Consider the following 12,230-nt stretch of genomic DNA (forward strand, 5'->3'; position numbering starts at 1 on the left):
AGAAATGTAGCACCCCAGAAATGTTGTCAGGAATGATGATTTGTGTTTTCAATTTCTTTGGCAAATTGTGTATTCGATATATTCAAAGGAACTTATTTTGTTCACTCTTTGGTAAAGCACTTCGCAAGACTATCAATGACATTTAGACATATTCCTAAGCTAAACTGCTTTCTTTTTGATTTTTACAGTTAAAATATATGGTATTAAACGCTATATTTGTATTTTCTAATCAAATGTCGTGTAACGTCTTGTCATTTCGGCTGCTTTTTGCGTTATGCGATCGCAGTGACTTTACTTACTACCTTTTTAATAAATTTATTCATTTCAACTCAATTAATACATATTTAATTTAAATATTTGTTTGATTGTTGTTTAACACCATATACCAGAATTTTTGACCATGGCAGTCATTTGATAGGTTGGGTATTGGATACACAAACCTCTGACAAGTTATGTCAAACTTTGGCGTAAAGGTGTAAAATATTTAACGTAGCTCAATGAATTTAAAATAACAGTACAGAAATGTACAGTGCATCCCCGTCCTGTGTGGCAATCTTATCCAGTCAGTGCTACAGCCCTCCTGAAATCTTAACTTTTTTCTAAATTGCGCGTATTCAATCCAAACTCATCATATCTGCATGTATGTGCAAGTGAAGATACTTGTAACATTAGTCAGCTATAGCATGGGATGTGTGTGGTCATATTGAAAAGACGATGCCAGAATCGAAATGAGGCGTTACAGTAAATGAAGTATAATTTTATATAAAACACATGATGCAACGAAGATGTACACATTTAGGTCCAATCCTACTTAGCCAATAAAAAAACAGATTTGAAAACTAGGCTACATAAGTCAACCTCGACGCGTATGAGGATAGAAACCGAATTTAACTTTTGTATGCCGTCCAGAATTTTTCACTTACACGATGGTGGTCAGTACTATGGTGGTAGGACATCGGGCTTAGCTTGGAAGGATGTTGAGTGGGGGGTGGAGTGGGGGGGTCGTACTCACGACCATCCGCAGGTTGTTGCCGAGCCTCCCCACATACGGCCGGAGGTTACGACAGCGTGAGTTGAACATGAACTCACAGCGACCGCATTGGGGAGAGGTTTCTTGGTCACTACGCCATGCTGGCAAGCTAAACACCTCCGACACGGCCCCAAAAACAGAATTTAAAGCTTGCATTTTGTTACTACACAGTGCCGTATATATGTCCTGAGCCAATCGGATAACGATCTACCATTATTAACTCTCGGGTTACATTGGACTTCCATTGGAACCACCCCATGGTAAGGTCGGAACTGTAACTGTAAAGTCTGTAACTCTTGAGGGTTCCTGTTTTTTTTGTTTTGTTTTGTTTTGTTTTTTTTAAGAGTTGGTCAATTTCCACCCACCCACTATCGGTGTATACCTGTACAAAACTCCAAGACAACACACAACAGAAACGGACTTTGGTCCAAACAGCCATCTGTCACTACATTCTTCTCCGAAAAGAAAATCCCCACGAACTGCCTCAGAACCATTCGATTGGAAAGGCGAAATAATACGTAAGATCATCTAATTAAGTGAAACATTAACGTGAAACTTTGGGCAAACTGCAGTTTAATTAGTTGCACTACCATCAATTTTTCCTGCTCGCATGTCGATTAAATTACATTTTAATAGGGGGAACACCCCTTACCAAGCTACTTTTTAAGAGAATAAAAACACACCAGGATAACACACTTTCACAATTTAAGTTTCTTTAATAAATCGATCTCGAAACCACACTCTCGAGGTTACAAGCAATTTGAGACAATATCAGAAACAGCTCATTGCATATAATTCTCTATGGACTATACTAGTGTCTCAATTATCACATTGTCAAGTTCGGTCTGACCACTTTATGGTTAACTGTCTCTGATATACTCATATATATATCGCTTACAATTACTTACATATCATTTCTTGTATGAAACACACGCGCACACGAGTCATCTACTAAAGCAGATATTATCAATTTGGATTTAACATTTCACAAGGACATACATAAAAACACAAAGAAACTTGTCTTGGAAGTGACAATTAATTTCACCTTTTCTTTTAATTAATTCAACGGTTGTCTCATGTTCACTAGGTAGTCACGCGCACAGTGGGAATGTTTAAAGAAATTTTATAAGGCAGTCATGATCAAAACGAAATATTAATACTGGCTTTGAAATACGGATTCCAGGCAACATACAAACTACCCACGCAGCCCAGCTTGCATGCATATAGACAATGCAGCTTACCATGGCACGTTTTCATTTGCGTATTCAGACCAGTGAATAAAACAAAGCTCCACAAAAAACTTGAACAGAATAGTGTCAGGCTGCTCCAAACAGGAGCCAAACAAAAAAACTAATTTGCTGTATATAAAAGAAAGGAGTGCATTAGTTTAGCATAATGCAAAAACTCCGACTAATTTTAAACAAACTTACTTGCGTGTCTCACAAGCTCCAATGGTCAAGCTTGTCTAATGGTGGCAGTAAAGCGAAATGTAGTGAGCGACGCATGCGCTGTAAGGAATATGATCCTGAAGATGACAAATAAAAATCAGTCTAAATATTTGAAACGCCAAATATGCGACCCCCCCCCCTTTCCAAGTATCTATGCTTTTGCATTATGCTAAGCTTTAGTGGGTCTACAAGGTAAGTTAGTTGACAGTCAAGGAAATTGATGTTCAAATTACCTACACGTATAAGACAGTCCAAGACTGCCTCTGACAAAGAAAGTGTATTGAAAAGTCACGCTTCAGGAAATGTACATGTAAGAATTGATGACTCTCATTCAAAACCTCATGCAGAAGTGTTTGTCACCATCGATCACAACACTCATCAGACTCTAGGTTTAAACAAGATTACCATACTCCTTAAAAGAAGCCCATGTCTCCGTAGTGCATGCCACATCTACTTCTTGTCATGACCATCATTTGTTTAATAACCAGCACTTTAATACATAGTAAACATCACTAAAGCATTGCTCCTTATGAATATACAAATTCTTGGTTTATTAATATAACAGTTTGATGTCGTTGTAAAGATGTTAGTAACTATATCAAAATGTCATAATGATGTTAGTAACTACAATGAAACATCATTATAACAATGTTAGTAACTACATCGAAACGCCGATATCACAATGATATTAATTTATTTGGGTTTGATGCCGAACTCAAGAATAGTCCACTTACACAACGGCGGCCAGCATTCTGGTAGGAGGAAATATAGGTATAGAGTCCGCGGGAAATCACGACCATTTGCAGTAAAAAAAATGTCAGTAACTACATCGAAATGTTGTGTTTATAAACCAAAAAGTTCTATATCCATAAGGAACATTGTGTTGATATACTTCCTCAACAACTACTAAACGTCACCGAAAGCAGTCAGTAAACATCTAACAACACTATCAGGTAACAGGTCAAAGGCTCAGTGGTTTATGTGCTTGCCTTTCAATGGCTAGGTCACACGAGATCTGGGTTCAATCCCGGGCAGGAATCCTTCAAGATTCACCTTCTTACAACTGTTCCTGAGGCCTTGATGGCAATAAGCAATCGACAGTACTCTCTCATGTAGACTGACATGAAGTCTGCCTATTGCCTTCCACCAATATGACAAATGTCACACTTGGGACAGTTTGCCAGTTTACCTTGCCTGAGGTCAGTGGTATACTCTGGTTTCCTTTACCCAAAGATACTGGACACAATAGTATAGTTGAAAGTCATAGTACCTCCCACATCCAGTTATTTTACTCATTATTCCTCATCACAGGTTGTAAATACCAATGCTCAGTGGAGCACCTCCCACATCAAGTCATTCTAATCATGCTTGGTCAACACCCTGACACCCAAAACCAATCATCATATTTATCATGACTCTTTAATAGCCCACACACGTTGTAAGCATCTACCACATCCAGTTATTTTACTCATCATTAGTCAACACACATTGTAAATATCAACCCTCAACGGAGGACCTCCCACACCCAATCATCGCCCTTATCGTTAATCCACGCAAATCATCTGACTGACATCAGCCATCACTGGAGAACCTCCCAGACCCAATTATCACCTTCATCATTAATCCACACACATCGTCTGACTGAAAACATCAGCCATCACTGTAGCGCCTCCCACATCCAGTCATCCTCATCATCTACACCATTTGTCTGTATCCCCTCAAAAAGCCGGTTGAAGCATCCCTGGCCTGGCTGGTTGAAGTGACTATAGGGGTTGTTTCGTGACAGAATGTGGTTACAGATCCAGCAGAAGTAAGCTCTGCACTTCATGCAGGTCATCTTGTTACAACCGTCTATCTTCTGAAACATTAGAGGAACTATGGTTATGTTAAAGTTTTTTTGCACAAAATTAGGGCATGAACTATAAAGCCGTATATGACATAAGAGCTTTAATAAGCTCACTAGAAGAATTCTATATAAAATAAAAAAACAGAAAATAATGAGCAAACCACTCCAATTAGAGGACAAATTCATATCCTTTCAAAAATATTCTGACTGTTCAACTATGCCAGAACTTCAATGAGGGCCCAAAACATATGCCTTTATGTACTTTTACCTGTACTTTTTTACCACTAAACTGGGACATATACATAAATATTTCCCTATACGTGAACACTACACTGGGGCACATATTTTTATCTGCATGTGAGCACTACACCAGGGAATCTATATTTATCTGTATGCAAGCACTAAACTGGTACACCTATATTTACCTGCATGTAAGCACTACACCAGGGCATCTATGTTTATCTGTATGTGAGTACTACACTAGAACACATACATGTATATTAACCTGAATGCGAGCACTAAATTGTGACACCTATATTTACCTGTATGTGAGTCCAACATTGGGACACCTACATTTACCTGTATATGAGTACAACATTAAAACACCTATATTTACCTGCATGTGAACACTACACTGGGACACCTATATTTACCTGTATGTGAGCACTACACTGCGGGCACTGTTTGGCAAACTGGTCAAGCCACTCGTTTGAGTAAGCCTCCTCTACAGCATTTCTGAGAGTCTGTTTGCCATAACGTTTTTCCAGGTAATTCTTTTCCTCTTCAGTACCTTTCAGGTATTCCTCTCGTAATTTTCTCAATTCATCTAAAATTGGACATATCATGATCTGTATTTCTACTCATCAAAATATTACAAAAAACAAACCTTCACATTATACACATTTAATACCCAATGGCAACCACTATAAACAATATGGAGCCTCTTTAATACAATGGCAATAAAGATACATCAAGATTCAGACCACATACATTTGTTCTCTCCTGCACAAATTCTAACACACGAAGTGCAATATATTTTATCAAAGTTTATACTGTTTACTTCTTGTCCATAGTATCCTGGTTAAATGAATGAATTAAATGAATATAACAATAGCAGACACCAAACACAAAGTACATGTACATGCAATTATAAACATTATGTGAGAACACATAAAATGATAAAAACTAATGCCCTGAATTCCTTACCTGACCTCACCCTACATGGAGACAATCCATGATAGGTCAGTTTGCACAGAGTACAGAAGACATAGCAGCATCCGGGGCAGTTTCCGAGGCTGCTTTCCCGGTCAATGATGACGGGGCACTGACATGAGGGGCGTGGACAGTACACAATGTCCAGCATGGTCTGCAGGCTCGTCTGTAGTAGCAGCTCATCATATTTGGTGAACAGCTCAGTGTCAACTAGACCCTGAACCTAGACAATAATACAGAACTGAGAGAAGATTCCACCAGACATGTTACTACTTAAAAAACATAGTTCAGTGTACTGAAGTTGTCCACAGGCTTCCCAGAGTCATATCTCTACCATTCCCTCCGGCTCTGCCCGGTTTCCTCCCATCATATTGTCAAAAAAGTGAAATAGTCTTGAGAACGACGTTAAAAACCAATCAAATAAATAAACAAAAATCTCTACCCTACTCACTGTGCGCCTCTGGTGCTCGTGTGCTGTTTCTGTGTTGCGGATCATCAATATGATTTACTACCATATATGTGCGCTTGAATCACAAGCAGATGGAATTCAAGTCCAGTTCATGCTGGCCTCCTCTGCGGCCAAACGTCTGCCAGCATCCTGTGGATGGTTGTGGGTTTCCACCGGGCTCTGCCCGGTTTCAAGCCCAGTTTCCACCCACCATAATGCTGGCCACTGTCGTATAAGCGAAATATTCTTGAGCACAGCGTAAAACACCAATCAAATAAATCAACCAGATAAACTGACAGACAAAATTGACGGACACACATACATACACCTAAATATTTATACATGCTTTATAATATGAAGAGGAGAAGTATTAGATGCTGCCTTGTGGTAAAGTGACATCAATTCACTGGCGAATCTGCTTTTTGCAATGAACATCAGACAGACACAGGCACGACCCAACACTTTAGAACTCCTTACAAAGAGAACAAATAATCTTACCTGTGATGGATGGGCTTGAGACTCGCACTTATCTGCTGGACACATCAACCCATTAACATTGCCTTCCTTAATTTGAACTGTAAAGTAGTCTCTCATACAGTCTTTACAGTACACATGGCCACATCCCACAAACATAATACAGTGAGCACCAAGCTTCTCCAGAAAACACACTTCACAAGAGAAGCATTCTTTTTCAAACTGTCTTCTTTTCTCATGCTTGTCGTAGTCTAGTATCGTTGGCAGAAGACGGTCTTGGCTGGCAATGTCTTGTATAGCTCTGGAGTCCCAAGTTAGGGCAGAGCCTGAAGGTTTTCCTGATGTACTAAGACTGCCCTCCTCATTCTTACCCACAGAGTCCCGGGGGGCTGAGCCACGCCCAGATAACCTGCGCTTCCGAGATAGCACATTGGACAGGTCAAGAGGAGACTCTAAGCCTAGATGTGTGAAGGCCTCGTCCTGGAGGAAGCTCATCCACTGGAACAAAATAACCATACCCTTGTTTTCCTCCCAAACTGAATCCAGTTTCTGACACAAGGACGTCAACTGTGGAAGAAAACGTAGCTATTATTGCTTCTTGTGAACTACTTATACTACCATGTGGTAACTGAGTTATTCAACTGGCTGATACATTTTAAGCTATTCTCATGACAGTTTCACTTTAATAGTTGAAATTGATTTGTTTATCTGATGTTTCTTAAAGCTACACTCAAGAATTTTTCACTTAGACCATGGTGGTCAGTTTACTGTATGAAGGAAACCTGAGCATCCAGGGGTACTCACAAACTATCTCACATATGACACACAGATATGCACACCATACTGGTATTCGAGAAACATTAGACTATACTAATTGCAAGTCTGCCACACTGACACAGTGTTTTTCGCACGCTGACTATCATCAAGGATCCATTAGCAGCAAGATGGAGGAAATCTTTTGGTATTTCAGATCAATTCAAGACATTTCACAAGATTATCAATACTGTCATTGTTCAGCTGCATTCTATTAAAAATGACAACCACAAAATTTTTCAAAAATGAACTTGGACTAAATAGAGGCTGTGAATACCTGCTGCATGGTAAGCCACTTGGAAGAGAGGGTGTAGCTTGGGGGTCTGGTCGAGGGGTAATTAGGAGGCAGCTGGAAGTTTAGCACCACAGGTGGCAAGTAACGCACCTTGTGCAACTCGGCTTGTTCTGTCAACAGTGAAGGGATTGATACAGTACAAAAACTAAAACAAACTTTACAAATGGTTTATATGAGAAAATGGAAAATTCTGTTTCTTTGTTTAGGCTCAAATGTAACTTCTTTAGCATTTTGTTCTCACAGCTTTCTCACTGGAATGTCATTCTGAAGGTGCCAAACAACTGGAGTCTCGAGGACGGGTTACACAGAAGGTCCAGAGAACAGTAGAAGGCATCGTTTTCTTCCGAGACATTGTAGTGCGTGTGTACTTCATATACCTTCTATCAACAAACACACACCGATAATTGTGATGCCATAAAGGGAAGAACAAATGAGTTCACAGCTTTGGACGTCTTAATACAGGCAGGGAGCAGTTTTAGGACTTCCCCATTACAGCATAATGATACTAAGGTGACCTGTAGTTTTAATATGTATTTACACTGGGAAACAAGCAATGAATTACAAATGATTAGCAATTTCAAAATGACCTGACAAGTTAGTGATGAACCTCTCCATATGTTCATGCCTACTGAGATTTAGATTTGCACACCATACTGGTGGAAGACAAGTTGTCTCCAACACATGTGATACTGCGCACAAAGTCCTCGACAACGCCACTGACAGTTTGTAACTATGACACCTGTGAACAGTTTATAACAGAGCAGATGCAAATGGCTGCAGATGAACCCTTTATGTGTCTTGAGTTTAGGAATCGCACACCTTACTCAGTGAGCTACTTTTCACTCATAACACAACTCTGTATTAGTACATTCATAGCACTCAAGTATATTATTAGTGCACAGTTGGTATATAAAGTGTCTATGCAGCAGTGATCATACCCGCCCCTTGCGACTGGTTTAGTTGGACATGAAAGTCATCTGGCAACTGAGGATTCCACAGGAACTGTCCTCCTGCTTCCTCCCCTTCCTCTGCAGGGGTTGATGTGAACACAGACTCGTCAAATATGTGAGATAATGCCAGCAATTCGTCATCTTGCTCTTCCTTATCGGTCATCACCAAACAAAAACACCTTCACAGCAGGCAACTGAAATAAAACAGTCGTCAGGACTCTAAAGAGTTACATTCATCTGTATATCAAACAATCATTTCTTTGAAAATTTAAAATTAGTTTGGTGCTCTTAGACCCTACACACTGTCAAGGACAAAGTGAGCAGGGGTCATCAAGTGCTTTCTGAAACTTTACTAAATCTCCTAAAAGGGTGAAAAGGAGCAAAACATGACTATACAAGCTTTAATCCAAATGCGAATCAGGGCTACCTTGGTGTAAATTAGTGTTATGGGCAGATATGCGAGAAGAAATCATGTATGATCAATGAAGAATGCTGAATCTCCATCAAACAGCAGTCCAAATAATACAGTCAAGCTCAGGGCACTGGGAGCACAAGCTAAATTTGTGAAGATTTTGTTACCGCCATTATTTGTCATTGACCCACTTCTTATCCCTTTTCAAGCATTCCTTTTCACAGCTCTACGATGCAATCTTGCCATTAATTCTGGATATATATTGATTTTAGTCATCCTCTGAATCGCTACCACTGCCATAGCTGTCATATGACCCTTCCGTTGTTGTACACAGGCAGCATTTCCAACAATTTGTTAGAAGCTCACAAACTGGTCCACAGGAGAGACACAGCAACATTCACTGCTTTTCTTTCAATTTTACTTGAATTTTAAAGATCGAAGATTGATCATCCTAAAGCCGAATGAATTTCTACTTTGTTTATCCACCATTCCCTAATTCACCAGACTTTGTATGTACATATTTAAAGCCTATGATTTCCTCCTTTCTGTTAAAATTTTGCTGGCCCCTTGAACCTTTCTGCCAAGAAGCAAGTTTTTCGGCTTTCAACACCAGCGATTTTATTAGATGAGTGCATGAAGATGACCTGCTCGGTACGTTTGTACATTGTCAAATCAGGTGTCAGCTCCACTCGTGGCACTACTGTCATCGGTCTCACATGTTCTGATGTCTCCATGGCCATAAATTTTAGAGTTAATCCGATCTAAGTCTTCCAAGTTTCTTTTGAAAAGCAGATTCTTTGAAACTTGTTTACATGACCCCGGAGGCCGTCAGTTCATTATCATTGAGCATTTGATTTTGAAAAAAGGGTCAACGACTAACAGATGACAGCAACCTCACCTATACAACACCTGATTCTTCAATCACCCTCTGCCACGTGATATGCGCAGCCTGTCTTTTCAGCTTTTAAGACGACTAGTTTTAGTGAGCAGTGGTGGGTGAGAGGCCACGATCTTGTTTATCCAACAACAACACTGTCAACTCTAAGCATGTTCTTTCTCATCATAATTAATCCGATGGACCGTAACATTCTATACTTACATACTGCACCTATACCTCAACTCCCGAGATTTGTACCACGCGTGAACACAATATCAAGACAACATCAGTAGATATGCTTTTTAACCTTCCAGTAACATTTCCTATCCCTTGCGTAAGGTCTACGAGACAACTTTTCGCCTCCAATAAGAGGAGACTTCGTTGTGACACGCCATAAGCGTTATCTCCCCTTGATACTGTTACAATCAGCGTCTGGATGGTTTAACTTGGTTGTGATTCATTATTGGATATAATTTGTTGAATTGCTTGTTATACTGTGTTGTTTCATGATGCAAAATTAACAAATAAACCAGTTAAACACGACTTAAAAGAGAAAAAAAAGTCAACTCTACTCGACCAAAATGTATGTATAATGTACAGGCCTAAACTTTAGAATGAAAATCTATGGACACTGGGACATGCTATCACAGACCTACCAACATTTCTCTACACATTAAATAAATATACACTGAGTGAAACGAAATTAATGACGGTCTGTTTTACTCTCATTTTCAACATTCAATTTTTAGCTGGTTCTGTAAATTCACCTTATCGACTGTACGAAGTGCTGCCTATTTGGATTTTGGAACAGGTATTGTTTTATGCATTTTAAACCCAGACTGTACCTTTTTAGAACCAGCCGGTATCGAACTGGTCTGTGTGATTTGTGTGATGTTGATGAGTTTCATTTGTTCTTTTTTAAAATGTCCACTATATTATTTGAAGGAGTGGGAGTGGGAGCGATCATCTTTCTCATACTGTTGCATTCAGATTTTGATATGTCTATAGGAAATACAGTAAATTTGTGTACTTCACCGTATATATTGGTTTTGACATTATCATTTTCACTCAATGATTCAAAAGTCTGTATATTTTTTTTTCAAAATCTTAAGGAGTAATAAGAACTCCACGCGCACATTTAAATACCAGTCAAGAGATGGAAACGTGTTAATAACAATTTACAGAACATCATTTACAGATGATGGATATAGGAAACCTTTTTTTAAACATAGAAGCTGTATTTTTTTTTTCGACAAAGGATGAATATGAGTGCCAAATAGTATCTAGGCAAAATATGACATTCAGTTATACATGTAGGCCTACATCTGTCAGCCGGTTTCCATATGAAGTTAACGTGCACATCTTCATGGAGACACAGTTGTTTACCCAAAAATAACATTGACAGTATTTCAGTCAAATCGTGAAATTACCTAAATAATGCAAATCAGCGGAAACGATAAAGGGGATAAACCATTTCGATTACAAACTGGAGGCTAAACGAATATACACTGAAAGATCGATACATTCCACAGTAATTTATCTTGCCAGGCAGGACTAACCATACTTTACCGCTTCGGTGACAAAACAGTTAGAGGTTTGAAAATGGTACTTGTTGCACGGTGGGGTTGGGGGCAAGGAAATAGGACGGGCCTGTGTCAGTATAATGTGACTGGCTGGGGTGTCATGTCTTGTGTCTTCGGCGTGATGCTTCAGTGGAGGCAGCACTTTGGCGGCATTGACCCGCCCTGCCACAAGAAGACACAGTACATGTACACACACTCCTCGTTGTCATATGACTGAAAAACTGTTACAGGTAGGGGTTAAAACCCCAGGCGTACAAATATAAACACGGGACTATAGACATGGTTCACCGGCCTTTTACTAACTTATCTGACTATGAGAAGACTATCATATTTCGCACATTCAGGGACATCACCACCAAATAATGGACAGAATGTGCAATAGCACCGACAACAAATCCATTTCATTTTGGTGGTGATGCGGATCTAGGATTTTTTATACGATTCTTCACCATTGCTAGATGCTGTGAAGAAGACAAACAAGTATTTTGTACAAGAAAATTTGCCCTGGCTTTACATTTTGACCTTGATTCAGATTGGGGCATTTTTTTGAATTATTATTCACCTTTGTTAGATACGACTCAAATGCAGAATATTGTCCATTTAGTTGTGGGGACTGTTTACGGATGTTTCCGCTGTCGGAAAGCCTTCTATATTCATCGTGGTGAATTACATCTCATTTTATATTCTAGCATGGTACACGATTTGAATACTGATTTTCACTAGAACATACCTTGCGTCTCTCAGGCATTATTGCAAACTGTTGACTGCTTCTCTATGCATGATCCCATGATATTTTTGTACTTAGGATGTTTGTGTTATATGTCGTTTTGAGAAGTGGACTT

At 39.4% G+C, this 12,230-nt stretch overlaps 1 protein-coding gene across 1 annotated transcript; it reads right to left on the bottom strand.

Annotated features, from left to right (window-relative positions):
- Positions 1-1,726: 1,726 nt before the first annotated feature.
- On the bottom strand, positions 1,727-10,135 carry LOC135472614 (E3 ubiquitin-protein ligase RNF14-like). Its single transcript, XM_064752198.1, has 7 exons — positions 10,028-10,135; positions 8,505-8,710; positions 7,549-7,676; positions 6,483-7,025; positions 5,531-5,759; positions 4,978-5,150; positions 1,727-4,336 (listed from the first exon to the last, which is right to left on the bottom strand). Exons 2-7 carry the CDS (start codon positions 8,677-8,679, stop codon positions 4,136-4,138), a joined length of 1,449 nt encoding a protein of 482 aa, XP_064608268.1. The 5' UTR covers positions 8,680-8,710; positions 10,028-10,135; the 3' UTR covers positions 1,727-4,135.
- Positions 10,136-12,230: the final 2,095 nt, after the last annotated feature.

The sequence above is a fragment of the Liolophura sinensis genome, chromosome 8 (assembly GCF_032854445.1).
Source record: "Liolophura sinensis isolate JHLJ2023 chromosome 8, CUHK_Ljap_v2, whole genome shotgun sequence".
In the NCBI taxonomy this organism is placed as follows: Eukaryota; Metazoa; Mollusca; class Polyplacophora; order Chitonida; family Chitonidae; genus Liolophura; species Liolophura sinensis.